The sequence below is a fragment of the Botryllus schlosseri genome, chromosome 15 (assembly GCF_051294905.1).
Source record: "Botryllus schlosseri isolate E-star chromosome 15, Bs_hap1, whole genome shotgun sequence".
NCBI lineage: Eukaryota > Metazoa > Chordata > Ascidiacea > Stolidobranchia > Styelidae > Botryllus > Botryllus schlosseri.
The window spans coordinates 6,312,496-6,337,785 of record NC_137250.1 but is presented as its reverse complement, the minus strand read 5'-3'; the positions used below and the strand labels follow the sequence as shown (position 1 = coordinate 6,337,785).

Here is a 25,290-nt window from a genome sequence, read left to right as displayed (position 1 = left end):
GAACACGAAGACTTTCGGACGACTTTTCAAGAGTTAACGGCACACTAAAAAGCAGGATGTAACCAAGTCACAAGGCTCCGAGTCACAAGTCAATCTAACTTTTATAGTTTTGACCCGAGTCAAGTCGAGTCATTTCAATTCATCACCGAGTCAAGTCCAAGTCCAAGTCAGCGAGCAGACGGTCGAGTCCGAGTCATGAAATTATGACTCGAGTCCCAGTCCAAGTCAATGTGTTGACTGCTCAGTTTCCAGCTAAAATCTTAGTAAACCCACTTTTTATAACTCTGTTTGGTGATATCGAATGGTTCGCAATTATAATATACCAATTTTTCTGGTCGCATTTTCAAGTACCAGTACCAACAGACGGAATCCCAATAGTGTGTTGGCTTCGGAATTACAATGAAATGTCGGTCTTGGCCGACTGAGTGTCGAGTCAATGACTTGGTTGGTTCGAGTCATGCGCAATGACTCGAGTCCAAATCGAGTCAATGCACAGATTGACTCGAGTCGAGTCGAGTCATGTCCTAATTTTGAAAAAAATGACTCGAGTCAAGTCGATTCATCAGAAAATCGTGACTCTAGTCGGACTCAAGTCAAGTCATGACTCGAGTCATTACACCCCTGCTAAAGGGATTTAAACAGATTTAAAAGAAAAACCAAGAATTCAAAGTATGACGCAACAATAAAAATCACAGACCATAAAATTTGCATTGTAACAATGGCGACAATAATAAATTTTGAAGTATACGGACATACGGTACTATAGTAGCAGCGCAATTTGTAAATAAACAGTTATACACACAAAACAACACGCACTAATGGGAGATTTGCAAGGTATAGAGAAAATCTTTTTGTCTGCATAAAATAGGTTTGTGCAATTGAATGATGGCAGACTCCAACACTTTTAAATGAACCAAGTATCTGCCACGTGCAATGACAGTGAACATATTGTCATTATACTGCTGTGCAAAGACGAGGTTTTCACTCAAATGCTGACCAATTGACGAAGTATATGCTTGGTAATTGTCGTAACAATCTGTTTTGGCAGCCAATTTGCACTGGCGTGAGGGATCCGTGCGATCATTTTCGCATGTTTTTGAGCGAATAAATTTGGGGATATGCTGCTTTATACGCTCAAACAATCGTTGAGATGTACGTCCTACATACCTACTATCACACTGGCACTTGTATTGGTAGACAACATTACTTGCATTAAAGGCAGGAAGTACATCTTTTCGAGAGTTTGGCAACAAGGGTTTCATTGTGTACACCACATGCGTGTTAACGCTGAAATAACGACGGTGAACAGCCGATTTAATAGGTTTTTCAAAACGATTGATTAGTCACGTTATCTAGTCAAGGTAGGTGTAAAAATGCCGGGCATTTTTCTGGTACATATTTCGGAGACTTATCCTATTTTTTCAATGCCCTAGTGATGGAAATTTTAATATGCGGTCTGGAAATCATCCAATTCGCGTGGCAATTTTTCTGGCGAGCAAAGGCGCAAGCCCCGTTAAACGATAGATGAAATGAGGTTTAATTTACGCCGCTTCGGGCAAAATGAATCCCAACGGATATAATGGTCAGTGAAGGTCGGTTTCTGTACACCAATGTTAAAAACCGTTGTCCTGATCTCTCAAGTAACACGTCTAAAAAGGGGAAGTCGCATCAGTTTCGTTTTCGACGGAAAATTGTAGGGCTGGGTGGAGACAGTTCAATTTTTCGAAGAAAATATTAAACTCTCGGCCACTTTTAAAGGCAACAAAGGTGTCAGCGACATATCTAAAATAGAGGAGAGGTTTTGCGACGTTCTTATACCATTTTTTCTTTATGGTAACCCATCAATATATCGGCCCAACTACGTCCCAAGGGAGAACCCATTGCGATACCATCAATTTGTCTGAACATCATGAAGTAATATAAGCAAAGTAAGAGTACTTAGCACTTCTAATCATACATTATGCAGACTCACCCATTCCGTTGTTCGATTGGAAGGGAAGAGAGCGCTGGATCGAAACGCGACAGTCACAATTCTCAACGGCGTTGCCATCAGCGATCTCGCTTGACTAAGAGTATCAGGCGGAATGGAGATTGACATGGGGTTTGACGCGACTGTTGTGGTTTTATTTTCGTAGAAACTCGCATTGAATGTGTACTCAGGTGGAGCAATATTGTTCTTTTCTTCGACAACGTCGATCACCTGATTAAATGAGTGCAAATACCATGCTGTCTGGATAATTACCGGAGAAGTCAGCATCTAGCAGGACAGGAGTGAGGGTGACGGTGAGGGATTCGACTCGATTGTTTCAATTAGAATGCGCAGTCGTGTCGCTATAAACAACTTTACTTCTGTCGTTAAAATGATTGAAACGGTAGTTTTTATTATATCATATGAACAATTTGTCACTTAAACCAAAAAAACACCGGTTTAATATGCCACTCAATAAAGACTATAATGACAATCAATCAATTACCACCCAAGCCAGCCGTAGCCCTAGCCCTAATTTCTGCATTTCTGCAATCTCTCGAGAATAAATCCTCTAGCTATTATTAGGATAAGAAATCCCGATAAGAAACTTCGGAAAATACAAGCTAGGATTTTGCCAAGTTTTATCAACAATACAAATAAACATAGACATAAATAGACAGCGGCAGAGTCGATGGATGCATCGAAATTCAACTGACTCATTGCATGAAAACGACCCTGATCGTCATTCTCGACATAGTGGAGATATACCAACCTCAACATTAATGTCTGACGTCAATATAGATATTGTGGAGTTGTTTTCAGATACGACTTTTCGTGAAATCTTCGTTATCGACTGCACCAAGGCTTGTTTTTCAGTGGCTCGTTCTGTCTCTTGAAATACAGAATGGCAATTTCTTATTACTGTATACACACCGAAAAATGCGGTCCCCAACCTTATTTCAACGCCACCATTTGAAAAAAACAGCTTGAAATGATCTTGCGACACAAATACTTTTCATGATTAAAAGTAGCATGTTGTTGTACACACTATTATTTTGCGAAAAGTTTTACACCATTGTCCTACAACCATGCCCATTTACCCGAGCTTAACATCGGTACCAGTTTTGCTAAGTAGGGATTGGAGTTCTTAGGGGACTCAGAGACAGACCTCGCTACTTGAGCTCGAGACCGCTGGTATGCGATACATGAGCGTGGACAATCTGCTACGACGGGTCCACTGCTCATTCCACACTTTACGAGTTTGCTCGCGCCAGTCCAGGGGTTAAAGCCGTCGATGAAGCATATCATATGTGCTATAAATTGACCTGTTACTTGCATCAGATCACCCAAGAAGGAAACAATACATTTGCAAAACTCACTTCAGCACGCGAACTAAAGGTCGAACTGGAACTTCTTCTGAAATATGCACTGTTTAATTTAGAACACTGGACCTTAACCTGAGCTCCAGCGCCCCCAGGGGCGATTTAGATGCTGAATCTTTCAGTCCGGCAGATGTCCAGAATACATTGTGAAGTCAACCATTGACAAAAACTAAATGATTCCAGAGCCAAGAAATTCGTTGGACCAAGTAAATGTCCAGTATATTGACATTTACCATGGATTTGTAAAATCTCCGGTAGATTTGAGAAGCAATGGTTCATGTGAGTACAACCTAGGGTCATTTTCACAACAAAATCTCTCTTGCCTGCAACACAGAGGGATGTACTTTCTGCCACAAAACGGAGTAGTATTATGTTTGCAACAAAGAATTGACTAACATGTGCCCAAGCAGATTAGACACAAAGACGCCAGCAATGCTATTTCAGGTAGTCAATCGCAATCCCAGACAAGTAACCCTTTCTTGCGAGACTATGACCAGACCATCGCATATAAATCTGCAATAGGTCAGCACGTTCTTACTCATCCCGACTGTGCAAAATCGTATACCGATAACAGATTTTCAATTATTGCTCGATGACGTTCTCTGTTCTATTTAAAGGTTCTCGAATCGACTATAATAAAACTCGAGCAACCGATTCTTTGTCGACAAAAGGACCGACTTTATTCTCTCCGTGTATTTCATTAGCGTTGTGTTTCTGTCAGTATAACATAGCCATTTCGTATTGCGCTAATTGCATTTTTGCTTAACGCTCTCGTTTTGTGAATTCTCCCATTCTTGTTTTTATACCATTCTTACGTCACACCATATATTTCATCTTTATATTTCGAATTGCAATCTCGGTATTTATTGACGGCGACTCCCGATGAGTGTCAGTTGAAAAGATTAGACTGAATAAATTGCAAATATGAATGTGTTGTTCGTTGCAATATTCAAATTCTGTACCACAACGAGCCTGTTTAAATGATTACATCGTTTATCAGCCGAGTGATCCACGCGCGGGCTTCAATCGCGGAATATTGCCAAAAGTAACCAACCCGAAAAGACCGACCGGACATCGACCTCTTACCCATTGTCCTATACTACGGACCTTAAAATAGGGGGGTCCAGACCTAGGCAATGTTGGAAAAGGGGCGCAGAAGGAAAAAAGGTTAGGGACCCCTTGTAAAGAACGTACTTTCAACAGCGGTTTCAACGTAATGCTCCGTCAGATGGCTCACAACTGCCGATGCTTCAACTACTTGCTTCTCCGTGAACTGAAAAAGCAAAAAGGAAACAGGACGAGCAAATGAATCTCTTTCAAAGTATTTCAGGTAATGTAAACAAACTGTGCCTTGACAGTTGCTATGACCGGTGACCGACTGACAAAATACGGCTTAATACCGATACGCGTGTAGTGCCTGCGGTCGTTAGACATTGATGTCCCGAGCTAGAAATAGTTTAATGCAAAACCAGTCTTTAATCGATCGATGGTCTGACATCAATAGTTTGGTTCACATTTTGAATATTATGATAATTGATGAACAAACTCCCAATTTGCTCACAAAGTTATATTGTACTATTATCTTCGGATTTTAGTGTCTGCTTGTTCCGCTATTTCACAAATCTCAATGTCGGTGCCCGAACAATTAGTATCGCGTGAAGCAGTGATTTCCATCCGTCGCTGCGATTTGTTCATTAATAACGTGATCACAAAGCCCAGTATACTAAAGCGCTTCTTCCACGTCAACAGCGTATTACCAACAGTGGTCAGGTACTCGAAAGTAATTAGCTTCAAACAAGTAGATTGTATCAAGGGGTCGAATAGTTTTATTACTTAATTGAACGTAACCGAATTTGAAATTGCAAATATGTATCTTCGCGACTAACGCAAGATGTTTAATGACATTAACAATAGGTGGAATTCTCGAAAGCATAATAACTTTAGTTACTACGATATTACAGGGGCTATAGTTAGCTCAATTATTAATTCCCATTTGCAGTGACGCAAACATATCGCATATGTTTGTCATTCGGTTGTTTTAATACAACCGATTTTTGTGTATGCTGTACCGTTACCGTGCGCTATTTACTGCCGTTTGCGACACTGTGTACTTTAATATTACGTTACAACGATAAAATTCTTCCTATGTTTCGAACTTGGTTAACCTCATTTACTAGCGTTTGCTCCTGATGAGAGCCAGTCGAAAAGCTTCAAGTGGAATAAATTTGGCAACATGAACGTATTGTTTGCTGCAAAACCACTTTCTACATTCCGAAATCAAATTGAAAATGTAAGCAGTTTTAGCTGAAAACTGAGAAGTTGAAGTGGATGTAGTCTATAAACGTAACCACTTGGGTACGTATCAAAAGTATAGGCGAATCCTACTTGGGTGCTCCGAAATAGTAGAAACACTTTGTTTACGACCAGCACCTTTGCTTATTACTTGTGACCGAATATTTTTCAGTCTATGTCTCAAATGGAGCGCTTATATTCACCACTGTTCCAGCCTCGTCGGATATCATATCCAAAAGCTCCACCACATCCTCAACTAATTCTTCGTTTAAAGCTGCGACGTTCGCCGTTGCGAATTCCAGTGTTTCCAACGTCGTGTCGGTGTATTTCTAAAAAATTCAGAGCGCAGAGGCGCGTTTGAAGATGGTAAATTGAAACATATACGAGATCTTGCGCATGGATTAGGATTTGAAAACATGAGCTTGCATCAGATATAGATTTACGATTATTTTGATGCCTGACCGGGATTTCGACTTGGAAATTAAGCTGTTTCCAATTTTCATTCAACCTTCGAGGAAAACTCAATCCTTACCGAATTTAATACTTGGATTTGGAGTTAGATTGGAACATCCCATCCAGAATATGATTTGTATGAGCAAATATTATACCCATTCATCGTTATTTTAAAACCATAAAACGCCCCACCGATTAATCGACAGGAATTTCACGAGCATTACCTCCGCCACGATAGTTTCTATGGATTTGCATTCGGACACTCTTATCGTGCTCGTGTCGAAGGAGTCTTCAAGAGAACACATAATCGAGGCAAGAGGTAGGTTTTCGTTATCTGGAAAGATAGATCGATACTTGTCCAATGTGTCTTCATATGCATTTCACGTAAAGCTATATTTGAAATGTATTCACTTTGAAATCGAATTTTGCAATATGCGGTAACAATATTGTACTAATTTCGAGAATCTTGATACCTCCTTTTAAACCAATTCGTAATATTTTTACTTGGCGGCTTATGAATTTCCTGCATAAATGACGATGACGGCTCTTTCCAAAACGCAGCTGAAAGATTGACCAACTTATAACGCTACGCTATAAAAATATTAACAATAATAACACTGATCAACAGACTTAAAAGAATATTTCGCTGAACATCTGAAAGCCGTTTCTGGGGTTTTCGAGGGTGCTGATTACGAATATCACATTGGTTTGGCCAGATTGGCTCTAGAAAAGAAGATATTTATACCCACAAAAAGCCTAAAATAACTGCATGTAGTTACCCTTGAATATTTCACTTGATAGGAAGTAAATCTTGGATTTTTCTACTTTTCTACTGCGCATAAATAGATAATTGACTATGATGAACACTCATGTCTTTCTCAGGTATTCCGTCAATGTTAATATGACCTGATGCGAGAACTTTGTTTGGAAAAGCAGTTTGTCAAGCCTAGAAATGGTACTTTTCCGCAATGGAAGTATATTTTCTCCTGTCCAATAGGTCATTATACCAAGATGAATGAGGAGTATAAAGCTATCAAATTTGTGCCTGGAAAGCTTAACTAAAATACTCATATACGTCTCATCTCTTTTCCCTTTTGAATGGATAATGTTCCGTAAAGTCAACAAAGTGGGTATACCTAGTATTCATATGAAACGAGAAGCTTGAATCTGGAGTCTTTGCTGGAGCTCTGATGCGAATACGGACTAAGGATTACAATTTCATATTAAGAAAGGTGCTCACTGCATGGAACCCCTTCTACGATAGGGTTGCCATACGTCCGGAATTTCCCGGACATGTCCGGAATTTCACTGAAAAATCTGCGTCCGGGAGGAATTTTAAAAATATGCCGAAATGTCCCGAATTTTGAAAGCTTGAAGTAAGCTTAAAATTTTTTCGTAAATAAACCTAAACAATATTATTTTTAAGCAGATTTATGCTATTCAAAATTCTTTCTTCGCGCATCGCGCGAGTTAATGCAACGTATAAAGATATTAGTATGGACACCAGGTACCACCCTCGCCAAATTAACAATGAAAATAAATATAAACAACCATCATATACTGAAATAAGTCTGATTGTAATCGCAATTATAAGCTAACGGTTTCTTATTAGAGTTGGTTAAGGCCGATTGGATGCTTCTGTCACCGACAGTGGTTCCGAATCTTGAGGTCGTTTTCCTTCATCTGGGGATCGCGATGATGTTGGACGTATATTCAGCTTCCTATGCCGTAAGTGTGGGCAAGCTGAATTTTTTTTAGTAATCAGCTTATCAAGTTTGGAGCTGGGCCACGAAACATTTTGAAGTTGGAAATGAGGTCGCGACCATAAAAAGTTGGAAATCACTGGATGTGCTACCTGCTGGTGCATTTTATAGTAGCGTAATATATGGAAGAATCTATAATATTGACGGAAGTCATTCAAAAAATTTAACAGCCAAATGCATATTGTAAGTGCCCAAGAAGTTACGTCGACTATACCCTATGATGGGCCCAAGATCAGTGTTTTTTTCGGCGGAAGGGGGTAGAAAAAATGTTGTTTCGGACCTGATTAAAACACATAACCATATAGCCGCACCGACCCAACAGTATAGCAGGGCTACACAATCCCGACAGGCCAGACACGGCCAGCCAGACAATATCATCCGGACCGTAAAGAAACCTATTGCAAACGCTAGCAAGTAGCAATCACCAGAGCCCACATTACAGATCGCCAATTTCATGACCTATGTTCCACTCCGCTCTTGTATAGCAGTGGTTCGTGATTCTCAACCTTTTTTCACCCAAGTACCATTTCGAGGTTTTATGCAGTGCTCGCGTACCACCGACATAAGATAAGCGCGCCGAACGCGGTCAAAATGTTTCCACCGTATTGAGGTGCATTATAAGGGGCAGCATATGATTTCTGTAGTGGATCCATTTGAAATTATTGTGGTCAAATATATTAAGACGGAATTTGGTTAGGTAATAATCCCAATGCTTTACGACTAGATCTCCCCCCGTAGGCCGTCACTGGTGGAATAGCCCCTACCAGCGACGGCGGTTTAAAAAACTCAAAATCAACCCCACCTGAACTAATAACTTCCGTCGATCGAAAAAACAGAATATACTCGCGTACCACCTGGAAGACCTTCGCGTACCATTACCACTGCTACATACAGACGATGGGCAATGCTTTGCTAGTGTGACGTCATATTGACAGACAATGTGTCACCTCATTTTTAAATCCGCTAGTTGGCGCTAAAAAGTGTCCGGAATTTGCTTCACAAAAATATGGTAACCCTATTCTACGATGTAGTAAATAAAACTTTTTGGAAGATGCCCTGGCACCCAACTACAAACAGTTGGTCCGAGAATTGGCATCTGCATATGGAAGCCTTGAAGCAAACATGAGCATTAAATCTCACTTCCTGTTCAGTCATCTTGATATGTTTTCTGATAATATTGTTGATTAAAGGGAATAGAAAGGGGAAAGGTTCCACCATTCCACCCATCAAAACAACAAAAGAAAGATATCAGTGCAGATGCGACGAACATATCACGGCAGACCATTGCTGAAAGCTTTCGAAAAACTGCACTAAATTGCTTATAACCGAAAATAGAACAAGAACCAATTTTTCTTTACGATAAGTTAATAATATTATACTCCAACCGATTGTTTTGAATTTAAAATAGGTGGTTGACATAAAACTGATTCAATTAATGCAACGTTATTTGAGTATTTAGGTAAATACTTATATACATGATTGAAGCTTATTTATGTACATGATATCCGTGAAAGTCTACAATTATGATAAATCTAATACCCCGAAATATAATTCTGTTGATGTATTTTGATTTAAAACAGTCTTCAGCGTGTCAAAATAACAAGTAGATGGAATTTCTGAACTTTATAGTACGACTGAGCCGATTTTTATCTCGCCCATACAAAAAATATGAGATTTTAGTCAAAATAGCCCCAGCATGGATTATCTCTAAAAATAGAGTCAATTTGAAAAAACTAAGGTCATATTCGGAATCCGTGCCCTTCAGAACCTCCACAACCACTCTTACTTTGTCTGCCTTAAAAGATGTGCTGACCAGTGTAATTAACCATTTATAGATACAGAGCAGTGAAAGTACCGAAATTCCGGTGAAAATCGGAGTATTTTCGTGTTTTGGCCCAGTTCCTCTTTGCTTCGTATACCATATACGCAGTTATCGTTACAGTAAATATAGAGGGAGACTCAGTTCTTATCCACCTAGAAATTATCCTGTCCATTGATTCAAGCAGTCGGACGCGAAACGAAAGCACACTCGTGTCTTTTCACATTGAATTTTGATAAAATGAATTGCTAACATATACCTAGGACATAGATAAAGTGGATTATCTTGGAATCACTTTTGATCGGAGATTGACATACCGCTACCACATTGACAATTTACATAAAAAGTGTATGAAACGTATTAACTTTCTACGAATGATTCCAGGTACTCATTGGGGATCACCACTGGAGTCGATGCTTATCCTGTACCGCACTCTAATACGGTCACTGATAGAATATGGCTTTGAGGCATACTACTGCGGTTCACGCACGTGGCTGAAAAAAATTGATATGTTGCAAAGTAAGGCACTACGTCTGTGCTGTGGAGCAATGAAGAGCACTCCAGTAGGTGCTATACAAGTACTATGCGGGGAAATGCCATTGGATTTACGACACAGATTCTTATGCATGAAGTTCAGGCATGCGATAATGGTAAATCTGAATCACCCATGGAGGTACCAACTTCTATTGTCTTCATGGGAAGAATGCTGGCCAAAGCGAAAAACTTTTAGGAGTTTCAATCAAATATCAACATGGGATGGCTTCAAAGATATGAAATTGACGTTGTGCCAAGACCATATACCTACACCCACATCCATATCGGCATGGAATGCGAAGAAGGCGTCTGTCGATATGAACATTACAAAACTATTGGTGAAAGGTCAACCCGGGGCGGCAACAATTGTCTACGAGTATATCAATGGCACATATGATGAAGGATTCTTGAAAATATTCACAGATGGAACAAAAAGCCAAGCAGGTGCCGCCGGGGCGTTTTATATCTCTAAAAGTATACACGGAGCAAAATCGTCGGGAAAGAACTCGTCGTCATTTACCGCCGAGCTTGTTGGAATTCAACTGGCAATAGACTGGGCGAATGAAAATGCGCATCAGGACATTCTATTACTTGTTGATTGCTTAAGTGCCCTTCAAGCGATCCAGGAAATGGAATTGAAGTCTCATCACCTTATCGGAAAGATTCTGCAAGGCATCCACGCATTGGAAGGAAGAGGGATCGGTGTCGTATTGGTATGGATTCCTGGACATAGCGGAATTCACGGGAACGAGAAAGCAGATCTCCTAGCGAAAACGGAAGCCGACTCGCCTGTTCTACAAGACGACGAGCCAAGCCTGACTTCGAAGGAAATCATTAAAATCATACGAACACATGTATATGAAGAGTGGAACTGGAGATTTGCAGGGTCCGAAACTGCAGAACATTTCAAAAAGTTTGTTCCCGATGTTTATTCAGCTGTTAGTCTCTTTGAAATGCCGAAGAAAAGCCAGTCAATTTTATTCCGCCTACAAACCGGGCATTGTGGATTAAGAGCACATCTCAACAGAATTGGTTTGTCGGATTCTCCAAATTGCGAGTTGTGTAATGAACTAGAAGACGTATCACACTACGTAATGTACTGTCGAAAGTACCGTCGCCAAAGGAAAGCGCTAATTAACAAATGCTCGCACCTCAAAGTACCAATGAAATTGGAAGTACTACTGACAGACGCACGCCTCTTCAAGGATGTAATAGATTTCACTCTATCAACGAATGCAGTCATCTAATGCATGAACACTGAACAGTTATCACGAAAATGGCGAACAAAACCATTGAGTTAAAATCGCCAATCAAATCATACTCAACAACAACAACCTAGGACAGGGGTGAGCAAACTTTTGAGCTCGCGGGCCGCATTCAACATATGAATCCATTTGCGGGCCGCACTACATAAAATTGGGATTATAAACCAAAACGCAATATTGGTATTTGATTATATAGTGAGGGCATGGTGATAATATATATGCTTATTTAGAGCAAATCAAACATTGCTTTGGTGATATCGTACACGCGTCAGAAACAGTGGCGAGATTTCATAGGCTGGTCGACCTCAATAATCAATTTGTCAAAACTATAAAGATGAAAGTCGGTTGTCCCGATTCTTATAACAGGATTGAAATTTCAATCTGTGAGCAGCGATCTGTTCATAGATGTACTAACTCCACTTTTAGTTCAGTTTCGGGATGCTTTCAGATGCGTTCAGATGCGTTCGTTCCCCCGGTTTGAAAACCACTGCCTCAGAATTATCATGGTGAAATATACTAAGAAAAAGTTTAATCAAGTCCCTGCATTAATTCTGTTTTATCCATATTTTTAAGAAGTTTCTTTAGACTCTCACGGGCCGCACAGAACGGTGTTGCGGGCTGTATGCGGCACGCGGGCCGTCGTTTGCCCACCCCTGACCTAGGATAACCGCGCCATATTTTGCATTTAATGTATTTATTGTACAGCGCCGGCACCACAAACAGTTATTCTAGTTTGAACAAAACGATCGATATGCGAACCATTTGTCAGAGCGTGTGAAAGCAAAACGAAGTACAAATTGTTAAGCAGAGTCAATTTCATGTCCCAGTTCAGTAGAGGTTGTTTCTTATCTCTGCCGGTACTATGAGCTTGCAGATAAGAATCGGCATGTTCTTTATGGATAGCTGATGCAGTTGAATTTACTGGATATCGTGAATTGTCCTTTATTCGTGGCCGTGATGAGAAGACAAATTCTCTCAATAGTGGGTATTTTTGTCGGGGGACAAACAAGCGGCATTACAAGATTTCCGTTTGTAGCCTACATCTCCATTCGTAATATATTCATTTTGTAGAGGGCAATCCGTTTATTTGAGTGCAAACGGGTCACTGGTCGTGAGTGCAAAATGAGGTGGTACATACTTGGACATGTCTCTTCAGAGTACGACACGATACCGGGCTGAGTCGGAGGAAAAGTATAATTTGCCTCGGTCAGCTCAATACTGCAAGTGCCTGAAAATATGAAAATATAGAAGGTAGCAATCGATACAAGCCCCCCTTGTAATTGCTCAGGTAAACGTAGTATAGATAAGTTTGAGTTCATGTCATCATTTTGAGGGTAATAGCTTACAAGTAGTAAGCAGAATACTATTCCAACTGAGAGGTAAATTCTCGTCGAATATGCATCATGTAATCATATACAAGTAGCATACAAACATACCCTTGTTGAAATGGTACGTCACTGCGGCTGATGTAGTCGTAAACGTAGACTCTATGGTAGTGACTTCGGTCTCATTCGAAGTTAGAGCGCTTGTCATATCTTCATTCGAAATAACTGCAAAATTATGATAGTGATATGGATGTCAACATACAATGTCAATGCACGTTTCATTGTTCTGGGATTGGGATATGAATTAAATGTGAACTTCGACACAGTAATTGCTCAATTATCCTATAACACTTTAAAATTCACAGCAACGTTGTGACTCTTATTGGACACAGGGCGTGCTGGAGAGACATGATGAAGTGTCAGATTCACAAAACTTGTTGGCACATGCGCATTGCGCACAAAACCCCAACCAGTATATCACATAACTGTTACAACAACACAAATCAGGTATGTTCGAGGATTTGGATATGGCTGACAATAATTCAAGATGATAAAGATAATAGTCGAGTTTGAAAAATAAACAAAATAGTCTCACCTTCATATTCACATCGCTCTCCTGAAAATATTGGTGTGCAAATACATGTCGGTTCATAGTCTTTAATGATCGAACACGAACCATTATTCAGACAATACGAGCCACCATCAAAGTAACAGAGCCACTCACATCTGCGTAAAAAGTTATGCATTCATTGGTGACTTTGAAATTTCAATTGCGTAATTAGTTTTATCTTCAGGAACTAGCGAAGGGTGCTGCTTTGTCTTCAGATTGCGCATATATACTTCAATTTTCGGTACAATTTCTAAAGGCCCAGTTCCTACACTCATGTTGTCGGAAGCATCCGTATACAGATTTGTAACAATAAAAAACGCAACTTTATAAGACTGATGTAGTACTGCCAGAATATAACCGCATGATCAAATCAGTTTAGTATGAGTCCTATGAAATTGACAAAGTGGTTCGAAGTTGAATTTATGGACTTGATCATTCTTACATCATACTCTCAACTCATCCAATATTTCGCAATTTCACTCCGCGATTACTCCCAGTGCCCCTGGTGGGAGTGAATGAGAAAGCTCAGAGAAAAGTTTGGGATATAATGTGAATTACTATTCTCAAAATTTCGACAACCAAAAGCATGGATACATATATTCACAGAGACTTATAGGTAAAAGCCTAGTTATTAATCTAGTTCTATTCTTTTGTTACTTCCATTGGATATTTTGATACAGGCGAGAGGCATTGTGATTGCATAAAAGTCAACATCTTCGTTGGTTACCTAGTTCCAGGATTCGACACATCTTTGTCTCTGTACCGAGTATGACAGCTGCAGTTAAACCCTGGATCACTATTGAAGCAAGCTGCATTCAAATCGCAATCGTTGTCTGTGGTTTTACATTCGTCAACATCTGTGAATCCAATATTTATATATCGATTAGTAAGCTAGGCAAAGTAATGTTTTATCTAAATTTATGTCGTTTAGGAAAGGGAATCCGTCCAACTTTAATAGTGAATATTCACCGCAAGTAGTAATATATATACCAATTCAAGCTGAAAGACCATGTTTTTTTGTCTTTAGCTACATTCTGACAAAACGAAAAACAAATGACAGCTTGCATCAAAACACTCATACCAAAATGTTACACGTGGGTTATAAAAATTATCAAATGGGCATCACCTGACACAGTCATTGCCGAAATTCCGTATTGCGCAATCTCTGGAACCAAGTTATTTTGAATAACGTTATTGAACTTTTTTGAAACTTGAATCGAGTCGTCTGTGATATTCTTGGGTAATTGCATGCGACCGGATCCAATGATACTGCCACAACTAAACTCCAATTGATCGACTCCAAGAATAGGAAGTTCAAGGACGGTTCCAATGGACCTAATCTTAATGAAATACGGAAAAAGTCAATTCAGTTATTGACTTTTGACTGAAATACACACAAGTCATCGCAAACCTACCTTATACGTTGCAAAATTTAGTAAACTACATTTAGAGCGGACGGCTGAAATGCATGGCGTTTGACCTAAGAGTGTTGAAGGTCGAGATTGAAATTTTGCAATGCACTAAATATAAACCTGAACGCCAGCCGTTGCACTCACAGGGGCTGCGCCTTGATGGGGCAGACGAATTGTGAATAAACCCAAACTTTTGGAATATTAAGTTATTGCCATGATGTTTCAAGGAAGTGTCCTTTTTCGCCTACGAATATATATATAAACTAACAAATTAGAATGATGGTAATGCGAGATGCGTGTCCAAAGATCGACTTTCGATAACCGTTTCTTGTCGCCATTTCCATACCATGGACTAAATAGAATAAATGTTACTGCTAGCAAATGATTGATCCAATCATGGTAAATGCAAGTGAGCAATTGCGCTATCAGACACCTAGATTTGGTGGGATGCATAATGCGTGGTAAAACAATATTCCTTTATATAGTGGTATAATTACGACGAGTTTTAACCGAAGATTTTAACATAAAAAATGAAAATTCTGACGGTAAAAAACCTAATTTTGACAAACTTTTGCCCTCATGTACGTAAATTAAGCGTTTTCGCATACAATGTTTGAATTGCACTACTTATCTTCATTTCTGGTTGGAACTCTCCGTCCCCACGAAAGACTTTTGCCTAAAAACTGATGAATATTTACAGGAAAAAACTTTATTTTACCGAAACCCGGACCTATGAAGAATACCAGTAGTTACACCACGCAATATGGTAGAAATAATCAAAATTTGTTGTAGTAAAGTTCCTACATTTTCGAGTAGAAAGTATCTGTCCTTGCTAATAATGGAGACAGAACGTTCAACAGCAGCAGTTGTTGGCTGGCAACACTGAAGTTGTGCGTACACTGCTGGTGACACGCCGTGTTGCTTCATTCTGATAATGTTGTCTACATTAAAATTTTCATCATGCACTTCTTGGCATAAGAACCAATGCCCACACGGTTTTGCTGTTCGTTGCGGTATGTTGAGCATAACACTATGTTAACTTATTTGTGTATTTGACCGTTTATGATTCACATTGTGAAGACAATGATCCGTCTACAACGGTAGGCCTATAAAGAAGGCTATAAGATGTCAAATGTCAAATGATAAGTTCACCGACAGTGCAAACATCTACGATAAAAACGAAATGCATGTTGCAAAAAGATTTTGACTTTGTAAACAATTTGACAATTTTTTGATCTGCAGTGGTTCCCAACCTTTCCGCCCACGTACCATTTCGCGGTTTATGCAGTGCTCCCGTACCACCTACATAAGTTACGCCATAAAGAAAAGTTAGAATCGCGTGCGTCTCACGAATGAAGGTATTTCCGGTACGTTAGGGCGATTCCAATAATTTTTTACTGCACCGAAAATCCTAATGGGAGGTCAAGAAATGTAACCTCATGCAAAAAAGTTCATCATCACTTATTTGGTGCACAAGTTTTTCGAAGATACCCCCTCCATCAGCTACGCCTGTTCATCTGATCTCGTGGCTGAGAATGGATAAATATTTGACAGTAATATCTGCCACTACTACTAATATTGGCGAAATTCATTCATAAGGTTGTAAAAAATCACACCTGAACTAATGACTCCCTTCGGTCAAAAAAAAATCAGAATCTACTCGCGTACTACCTGGAAGACCTTCGCGTATCACTAGGGGTACGCGTACCACAGATTGGGAACCACTGATCTAACGCTACAATTTTGACATAAGGCAGCTAATGCGAATCCAAATTAGAGGAACTTGCATGGCCACCTGTGAAACTTGACGATTTCTTATGCTCGATATGAGTGTTGGGCACTCACTAGCGATTTCAGAAAAGACAGTAACGAGAATCATTGCAAAATAATTGATTATAAACCGAAATTTCGCAAATAAACGAGAACATATATTGCTGGATACAATATGAAAGATAATCATTCAATGCAAGAGAGAATGAAATACAGAAAATACACGAAATTTGATAATAATATTCCATTATTTGTTACGATGCTTATTCTTTAAGTTTCTCATGTTTGGAACAATGCCGATTTCCGGAACGCGAAGGCTATTTCGGCGTGCGATTATTGTCCCAAACATAGTTCAATGTATATCTTCGGAATCAGTGCAACACTATAGCTTTTGATTCAGACCGGTTATAAATAATTTTTGCGTTCGGTCGCCAGCTATAGGATTAGCAAATATGCTGATCTATGAGGAAGTAACCAAAATTTATCTATTTTACAACAAGGTTATCCCTCGACTTGATTGTATACACAATCGGTTGCCCCGCTCTTGACTAGCTCCGTGGCGTAGTTAGTTAGGCGTTGGAATCCTGCAACCAACGTGTTTTACTTAATACTTATTGTTTTGGAATCCAGTTAAGGTCGTGTTTCACAGTTTTGATAAGTGAAGCAGATATTTTCGGAAACGCCAGCCGGTTAATGCAAATGTCGTCCGCAAAAAGAGTCTCAACCTGACTACACTGATCTCGCCTAATTGCCTGCAATAAATGAAGGCCAAGACGGGCATGTGATCACAAATCATATAATGAGTTGAGTGTGTGTCGTTACCATCAGGGAGCCACTGAGAACGGTTCAGGAGACCCCCGGTGTTCCATGGAACACCGGTGAAGAACCACTGCTTTGGGGCATATCAACAACTTCTTGTGCCTTATTTCAAATTTCACGTAAACTTATTTTAATCTGGTGGGAAATCACTACTAAAATCATATAGTTTTAGTCGGTGCACTCGATTTTACGCGGCTATCAAAGTATCTAATGTAGACATGGATTAGTAACGACATAATTTTCTGCTTTGTTCCGCTTCGATGAGGCTGCAACCGAGATTGATTCTCGACAGCGACTGCACAATTTCTGGCAACCCAAAAGCTATCATCCAGCGCGAGGAATTTGCTGGATCTGGTCTTGTTCGAAAGCTACTGTCGCACATATTCCGAAAACATAAATTAAAATATGATCAGGCACTAGAACTACCCTGAATTCCCCCTTCAAGTCTGAAATATCGGCATTGACTGAACAATCGTACAGCCGCAATGGGTCATTTCTTTGCGGTCATCCAAGTGTTTTGAACAATGCAGATTTCAGACGCTGAGAGTGATTTTTCTTCAGGTTCCGGAGGCCATATTTATATTGTCGGAATCAGCGCGATCGTAGCTTCCGATCAAAACCAGATTCAGTAAATTCTGCGCAATGGATGATAACTTTAGGAATGCCAGAAATGCTACAGTCGCTGACGCCAAATAATTCAGATTCCAGCCTCAGCGAAGCGGAAAAAAGCTGCAAAATCGTTCGTTGCCATTCCAGGTTAACATTCGAAAGTCAATAAGCAGCAGGGTTGCAACCAAGTCACATGGCTCCGAGTCACAAGTCAATATCACTTTTATAGTTTTGACTCGAGTCAAGTCGAGTCATTTTCACTTCACCACCGAGTCAAGTCCGAGTCTAAGTCATCGATCATATAGGGTCGAGTCCGAGTCATGGTATTATGACTCGAGTCCGAGTCGAAGTCATTGTGTTGACTGCTCAGTTTCCAGTTAAAGTTTTGTTAAACCCAATTTTAATAATTCCGTTTGGTGATATCGAATGCTTCGCATTCATAATATACTAATTTTCTTCCCTTTTAGCAGTTTCTGGTCGCAATTTCAAGTACCAGTAGCAATAGACGAAATCCCAAGTGTGTGGTTACTTCACTTCTTTTCGAAATTACAAAGAAATCTCGGTCTAAGCCGTCGGAGTCTCGAGTCATATGACTTGGTTCGAGTCAAGCGCAATGACTTGACTTCAAGTCGAGTCAATACACAGATTGACTCGAGTCGAGTCGAGTCATTTCCGTATTTTGAGAAAATTACTCAAGTCTAGTCGAGTCATCAGAAAATCGTGACTCGAGTCATTACAACCCTGATAAGCAGTTTAATATTTGATATTTACATACAGCGAAATTTTCTGCAATTTCTCACTGGTGTCAGGGCCTGAAAAATTCAGAAGTAACTATGACAAAATGTTAACCTTCAGGGATTTCTCACGCATATTGAAACAATTTTTCCCTGGCAACGATATTGTGGTCGTCCTCAAACCCAACACTAAAATATAGTGATGCTTACCACATTTTGGAATCAGGAATGAAGGACACTTTTCTAAAATTATAAAAGTTAGTTAGCTGTAAAAGCTGTAAAGGAGGACGATTTTCCAAAAAGGAGTACATTTATGCACTCTCGGAAGACATTTTCAATTTGCTGAATATGGAGGACAAATCCTCTTAAAGGAGGACGTATGTAACCAGAGTTGAATCAATTACAACATTTCCATTCAATTACAATTACAATTACTCAATGCTAAAAATATCAAATTACAATTGCAATTACAATTACAATTACTTTTAAACATGTAATTGATTCAGTAAAGAGGTGTTCTTTGACAACCGTAGCGACGTAATTAGCAACAATCTCAAGCTATTCATGTTTCATTCCTGATATGTAGAATACCCTTTGATTAAAAAAAAACTCGAACGTATTCAAACTATTCCTAATCATGAGTACTGAAAACTACAATCACAGAAATATGTTTCAAGCGACTGTTAAGAACCAAAGGTTTGAGCGACCAACAGCGAATAGGCTACAGGACAGTCAATGAATTGTAGCCTAATCAAACGATTAGGCTACTCAGAGCTGAGTCTGGATAATGAAATATAATTGGTAAGGCGTCAGCGATAAGGATGATACCGATAAGGTGCGTAAAATTAAAATAAATGCAAAAGGAAGGAACCTCCTGATAACTATGAATTACAATATTTTGGTTCGCATTTACATTTTCACTTGCTCGGAAACTGTTGGATTGCATTTGATGAACATTAGGGTGCGAAAAGTTTCAGGTCCCAGTAAATTTGGCCACGATTTGAGGTAAGATTGGGATAACATCTCTACAAATGCGTGATCAAGTTTGATGAAGCCTTAATTGGTTGGAAACTTGAATTTTTTTTGCTATTGCTGCAACAAGCCTCGGTACTGGTCAGAGATTTAAAAAAAACTTCAACCGTGGTGTATGAAATGGTTCAGCACAGGTTTCAGAAGAGTTTATTTGCTATTCAATCATTTTTGAAATATTAAGATTTAGTTTAGCCCACTGGTTCTCTAACTTTTTTTTATACACGCCTCCCTTTGTGACAGCGAATATTCCGTGCCCTCCTTATCGTTTTAGCACACAATGAAACCAGAAAGTTAGCAATCCCTACATATAGTTTGATGGTATGGAAGGTTATGAATGACTGTTAATGAGAGAATTCTCCAATACTAAATTCAGATTATACACCGAACAATCACCATAAAACGGAGGTGAATCGGGCCAAGCGCGGAAAAGATTTCAGTGCACTGGAGCGTCGCGCCCCATTCAGATGCTTTCACGCCGCCCAAGGGGGCACGCCCCCAGTTTGAGAACCACTGGTTTCGCCTATATTGTAATTCACAAAGTTTTCTGTAGCAACTGAAGTATGGGAAACAGCTTAGCGTGACTGAATTATCTAGTTATAACGCAGCACGCATAGAACACCGATGTAAATAGGCTAATTATTACATGTGGTGACCGTTTACTACAGTGTTGGGATGACTCGAGTCATGACTTGACTCCAGTCACACTCGAGTCACTTTTTCGTATGACTTGATTTGACTCGAGTCACTTTGCCAACATGACTTGACTTGACTTGACTCGGCGTATCAGAAATGTGGATTGACTCGGAGCAAAATTCACGAGTCAATTTCAAGTCATCAAGTAATCGGTGTCGATAAAAATCACTGTATCTTATATATGTCCGGATTGTTCGCGCAACGCTGGTGTAACCCGTGCGAGCGACCAATCATTCAATGATCGTGCGTTTTACTGAGCCTCTATTGTTCTCTCACAAATATATTGATCGCAAACGAAGCTGACAGCATACGTTGTCGCAAACTATAGTATAGTTAAGTAATTTAATAGCAAAATGTCTATTTCTGTTCTGTGTTCTTAACTTAACCAAAGCTCTTGTTTTATTGAAATTGAATTCGCGAATAAATAGTTTATATAGTCCTCAAACATTGGCGCAGGCTCGAATTGTATCATATCAATTTGCAAAAGGGTAATGTATTGCATCTTATCAATTCGTTTCTCTATACTCTATTTTGACTGGTAACTATAAACTGAGGCTGTGCAATTACTTACGCAGTTTATTAGTTCTACTTATACGTGAGCGATACAGCACCGTACTTGCGTGTATATTTAACTCTAGAATAACGCGAAACAATAACTTCATATTGTTAATTTATTCGCTAAAAGCTTTTCGACTAACTCTCATCAGTAGCGAACGTTAGTGATGGGGTGAATCAAATTCGAAATGTAAGAACTATTTTGTCTGTATGACGTAATAATAACAAAAACAAACAACTAGTAGACGGGCTAGATACGGTAGTAACGGTACAAAACAAACGTTAACGAGTGCATATCGGTTATAAATAACCGAAAACACAACACATAACATTAATGAAATATTCCAAGAGTGTAGAGGCGTTCCTTCTGGCGACAGAGAATCGGCTTTCGTAGCTTTATGATCGTAGATTCCAGGACCTTTAAATGAAACAGAGAACGGCCACGAGCAAGTATAGAAAATTGACTGTCATTGTAATGATCGGCACATTCTGGATGGGATAAGAGATGCTGTCCAATAGCCGAATTACAAGCAGTAACTTGATCATAATCACGCAGTGTGTCAACAGACTGCGATGAAGGAGTTGGAGAAACATTATTTATTCTAATTTGCCGTGGGACATGCTGGCGAATTCTTTGCTGCAAGCGCTGAGACGTGCGACCTACATACCGACTGTCACATCGGCACGTGTATTCATATATTATGTTGCTTTGATTTGTCGCAGGTAGCACATCCTTTTGCGTTGCAGGCATCAGAGATTTCGTCATGAAGATTATCTGAGGTTCTACTTGTGAAAAACAATGGCTCACTGACGATTTAATTTGTTTTTCAAACCTGTTGGACACTTTCCCAATCCAAGGAAGATGCAAATAAACAGGACATTTTCTAGGTCCAAACGGTTTAACTTTTCTGAAATCTTTGAGTTTACGATCTATGGTCATTTTAATGATATGATCAGGATAACCATTTGACTGAAAGATTGACCGAATGTTCTCCAATTCAGAATCAAGTTTGACTTTACTACAAATCATCAGAGCCCTGTGTACCAGAGTTCTTATCAAATTTACTTTACGTTTTACTGGACAAAAAGAATCCCACGAAATGTATTGCCCACTGAATGTAGGCTTGCGGTAAACTGATGTAACAAAATTAGCACCCGTCTTTTCCACTACAACATCAAGGAATGCTAATGAATTATTGACCTCTTTTTCCATGGTGAATTTCAGTGATGGGTGAAGACCATTCAACTTGCTCAGAAACAAATCACACTGGGATTCATTTTCAAATATGGCGAAGGTGTCATCAACATATCTTTGATACATTAATGGTCGATCAATATCTTCGAATAACCGTTTTTCGTAATACCCCACAAAAATGTTTGCCAGAATGAGACCAAACGGCGATCCCATTGCAACACAATCAATCTGTGTATATATGGTGTTATTGAAACTAAATTCGACATCACAAGTGATCAATCGCATTAATTTAACAAAAGAAGACCTTGAGAATGGAGGAGATGGAAGGACACCACCATAGAGTTCATTGGCACAAATCTCTATAGTCTCTTGAACTGGCACGTTCGTGAATAAACTAGATATATCAAACGAACACATAGAGATTTCGGACTCATCGAGATCAACATTACGAATGGTATCAGCAAATGTGAACGAGTCACGAATGCAGTTACCACCATAGAACAAATTCACCGGCTCAAGATATCTCGCAATCCACTTCGCGACTTTGTGATACGCTGATCCAACCATCGATAGTATCGGACGTAAGGGTACATTCGATTTATGGGTCTTCGGAAGACCATACATACGTGGTCGAATGGAGCCAGTGGGTCTGATGTCGTCGTATTCAGCAGAAGAGATTTTTCCCGCCTTCTTGAGGGTCAATAGTAGACGCTGAATACGAGCTTCTATCTTGGAGGTGTTGTCATTGTCATTGTCATTTTCTGTGCCACCGACAGAAATCAAGCGTGAGGAAGTCTTTGCTGAATTTGAGGTATTACTTGGACAATTGTCACATCATCACCAGAAATTTGATGATGAAAGCAGAGCAAAGGAACACAGTGAGAAAATTGTGGCCCTTAAAGCCAAACTAAGTAGCTTAGCGCATGGTTTTTGTGGAACTCCAATCGACAGAAGTGATTTCACGATGACGTCCGATTGCTACAGGAGCATCAGATCCCTGAAATCCGATAAGTCAATTCACATAACCAAACCTGATAAAGGATCTGGTGTAGTCATTTTGAATAAGTGTGACTACATTTCTAAAATGGATTTAATTCTCGGCGACAAGTCTAAATTCGAAATCCTTGGCCCTGCGTGTGACAATGACAACACCTCCAAGATAGAAGCTCGTATTCAGCGTCTACTATTGACCCTCAAGAAGGCGGGAAAAATCTCTTCTGCTGAATACGACGACATCAGACCCACTGGCTCCATTCGACCACGTATGTATGGTCTTCCGAAGACCCATAAATCGAATGTACCCTTACGTCCGATACTATCGATGGTTGGATCAGCGTATCACAAAGTCGCGAAGTGGATTGCGAGATATCTTGAGCCGGTGAATTTGTTCTATGGTGGTAACTGCATTCGTGACTCGTTCACATTTGCTGATACCATTCGTAATGTTGATCTCGATGAGTCCGAAATCTCTATGTGTTCGTTTGATATATCTAGTTTATTCACGAACGTGCCAGTTCAAGAGACTATAGAGATTTGTGCCAATGAACTCTATGGTGGTGTCCTTCCATCTCCTCCATTCTCAAGGTCTTCTTTTGTTAAATTAATGCGATTGATCACTTGTGATGTCGAATTTAGTTTCAATAACACCATATATACACAGATTGATTGTGTTGCAATGGGATCGCCGTTTGGTCTCATTCTGGCAAACATTTTTGTGGGGTATTACGAAAAACGGTTATTCGAAGATATTGATCGACCATTAATGTATCAAAGATATGTTGATGACACCTTCGCCATATTTGAAAATGAATCCCAGTGTGATTTGTTTCTGAGCAAGTTGAATGGTCTTCACCCATCACTGAAATTCACCATGGAAAAAGAGGTCAATAATTCATTAGCATTCCTTGATGTTGTAGTGGAAAAGACGGGTGCTAATTTTGTTACATCAGTTTACCGCAAGCCTACATTCAGTGGGCAATACATTTCGTGGGATTCTTTTTGTCCAGTAAAACGTAAAGTAAATTTGATAAGAACTCTGGTACACAGGGCTCTAATGATTTGTAGTAAAGTCAAACTTGATTCTGAATTGGAGAACATTCGGTCAATCTTTCAGTCAAATGGTTATCCTGATCATATCATTAAAATGACCATAGATCGTAAACTCAAAGATTTCAGAAAAGTTAAACCGTTTGGACCTAGAAAATGTCCTGTTTATTTGCATCTTCCTTGGATTGGGAAAGTGTCCAACAGGTTTGAAAAACAAATTAAATCGTCAGTGAGCCATTGTTTTTCACAAGTAGAACCTCAGATAATCTTCATGACGAAATCTCTGATGCCTGCAACGCAAAAGGATGTGCTACCTGCGACAAATCAAAGCAACATAATATATGAATACACGTGCCGATGTGACAGTCGGTATATAGGTCGCACGTCTCAGCGCTTGCAGCAAAGAATTCGCCAGCATGTCCCACGGCAAATTAGAATAAATAATGTTTCTCCAACTCCTTCATCGCAGTCTGTTGACACACTGCGTGATTATGATCAAGTTACTGCTTGTAATTCGGCTATTGGACAGCATCTCTTATCCCATCCAGAATGTGCCGATCATTACAATGACAGTCAATTTTCTATACTTGCTCGTGGCCGTTCTCTGTTTCATTTAAAGGTCCTGGAATCTACGATCATAAAGCTACGAAAGCCGATTCTCTGTCGCCAGAAGGAACGCCTCTACACTCTTGGAATATTTCATTAATGTTATGTGTTGTGTTTTCGGTTATTTATAACCGATATGCACTCGTTAACGTTTGTTTTGTACCGTTACTACCGTATCTAGCCCGTCTACTAGTTGTTTGTTTTTATTATTATTACGTCATACAGACAAAATAGTTCTTACATTTCGAATTTGATTCACCCCATCACTAACGTTCGCTACTGATGAGAGTTAGTCGAAAAGCTTTTAGCGAATAAATTAACAATATGAAGGTATTGTTTCGCGTTATTCTGAAGTTCTGTACCACAAATCACTTGTTCAAATATTTAACTCTATATTCGTTCATCGG

At 39.6% G+C, this 25,290-nt stretch overlaps 3 protein-coding genes and 1 long non-coding RNA gene across 4 annotated transcripts in view; 2 read left to right on the top strand and 2 right to left on the bottom strand.

Moving 5' to 3' along the window:
* The window catches only part of LOC145456660 (flavin-containing monooxygenase 3-like), a 266,805-nt gene extending 241,589 nt beyond the window's left edge, over nt 1-25,216 (top strand). Inside the window, exon 11 of the transcript XR_013920676.1 lies at nt 24,921-25,216. The gene's annotated coding sequence lies outside the window, so the exon portion shown is untranslated. The remainder of the gene's footprint in view (nt 1-24,920) is intronic.
* LOC145457587 (uncharacterized) overlaps nt 1-25,290 on the bottom strand; it is a 210,691-nt gene that overhangs the window by 32,920 nt on the left and 152,481 nt on the right. The window contains 10 exon segments of the mRNA XM_080335810.1: nt 1,973-2,200; nt 2,742-2,860; nt 4,546-4,624; nt 5,847-5,972; nt 6,321-6,430; nt 12,616-12,705; nt 12,914-13,027; nt 13,398-13,528; nt 14,140-14,269; nt 14,539-14,752. Of these exon segments, the coding sequence (XP_080191936.1) occupies nt 1,973-2,200; nt 2,742-2,860; nt 4,546-4,624; nt 5,847-5,972; nt 6,321-6,430; nt 12,616-12,705; nt 12,914-13,027; nt 13,398-13,528; nt 14,140-14,269; nt 14,539-14,752 (1,341 nt within the window).
* LOC145456670 (uncharacterized) lies at nt 19,766-22,995 on the bottom strand. Its single transcript, XR_013920680.1, has 2 exons — nt 22,742-22,995; nt 19,766-21,454 (listed from the first exon to the last, which is right to left on the bottom strand). It is a non-coding gene; the product is annotated as an uncharacterized LOC145456670 (long non-coding RNA).
* LOC145456667 (uncharacterized) lies at nt 23,196-25,216 on the top strand. The gene is made up of 2 exons (XM_080334766.1): nt 23,196-23,609; nt 24,897-25,216. The coding sequence occupies exons 1-2, from the start codon at nt 23,196-23,198 to the stop codon at nt 24,981-24,983; spliced, it is 501 nt and encodes a 166-aa protein (XP_080190892.1). The 3' UTR covers nt 24,984-25,216.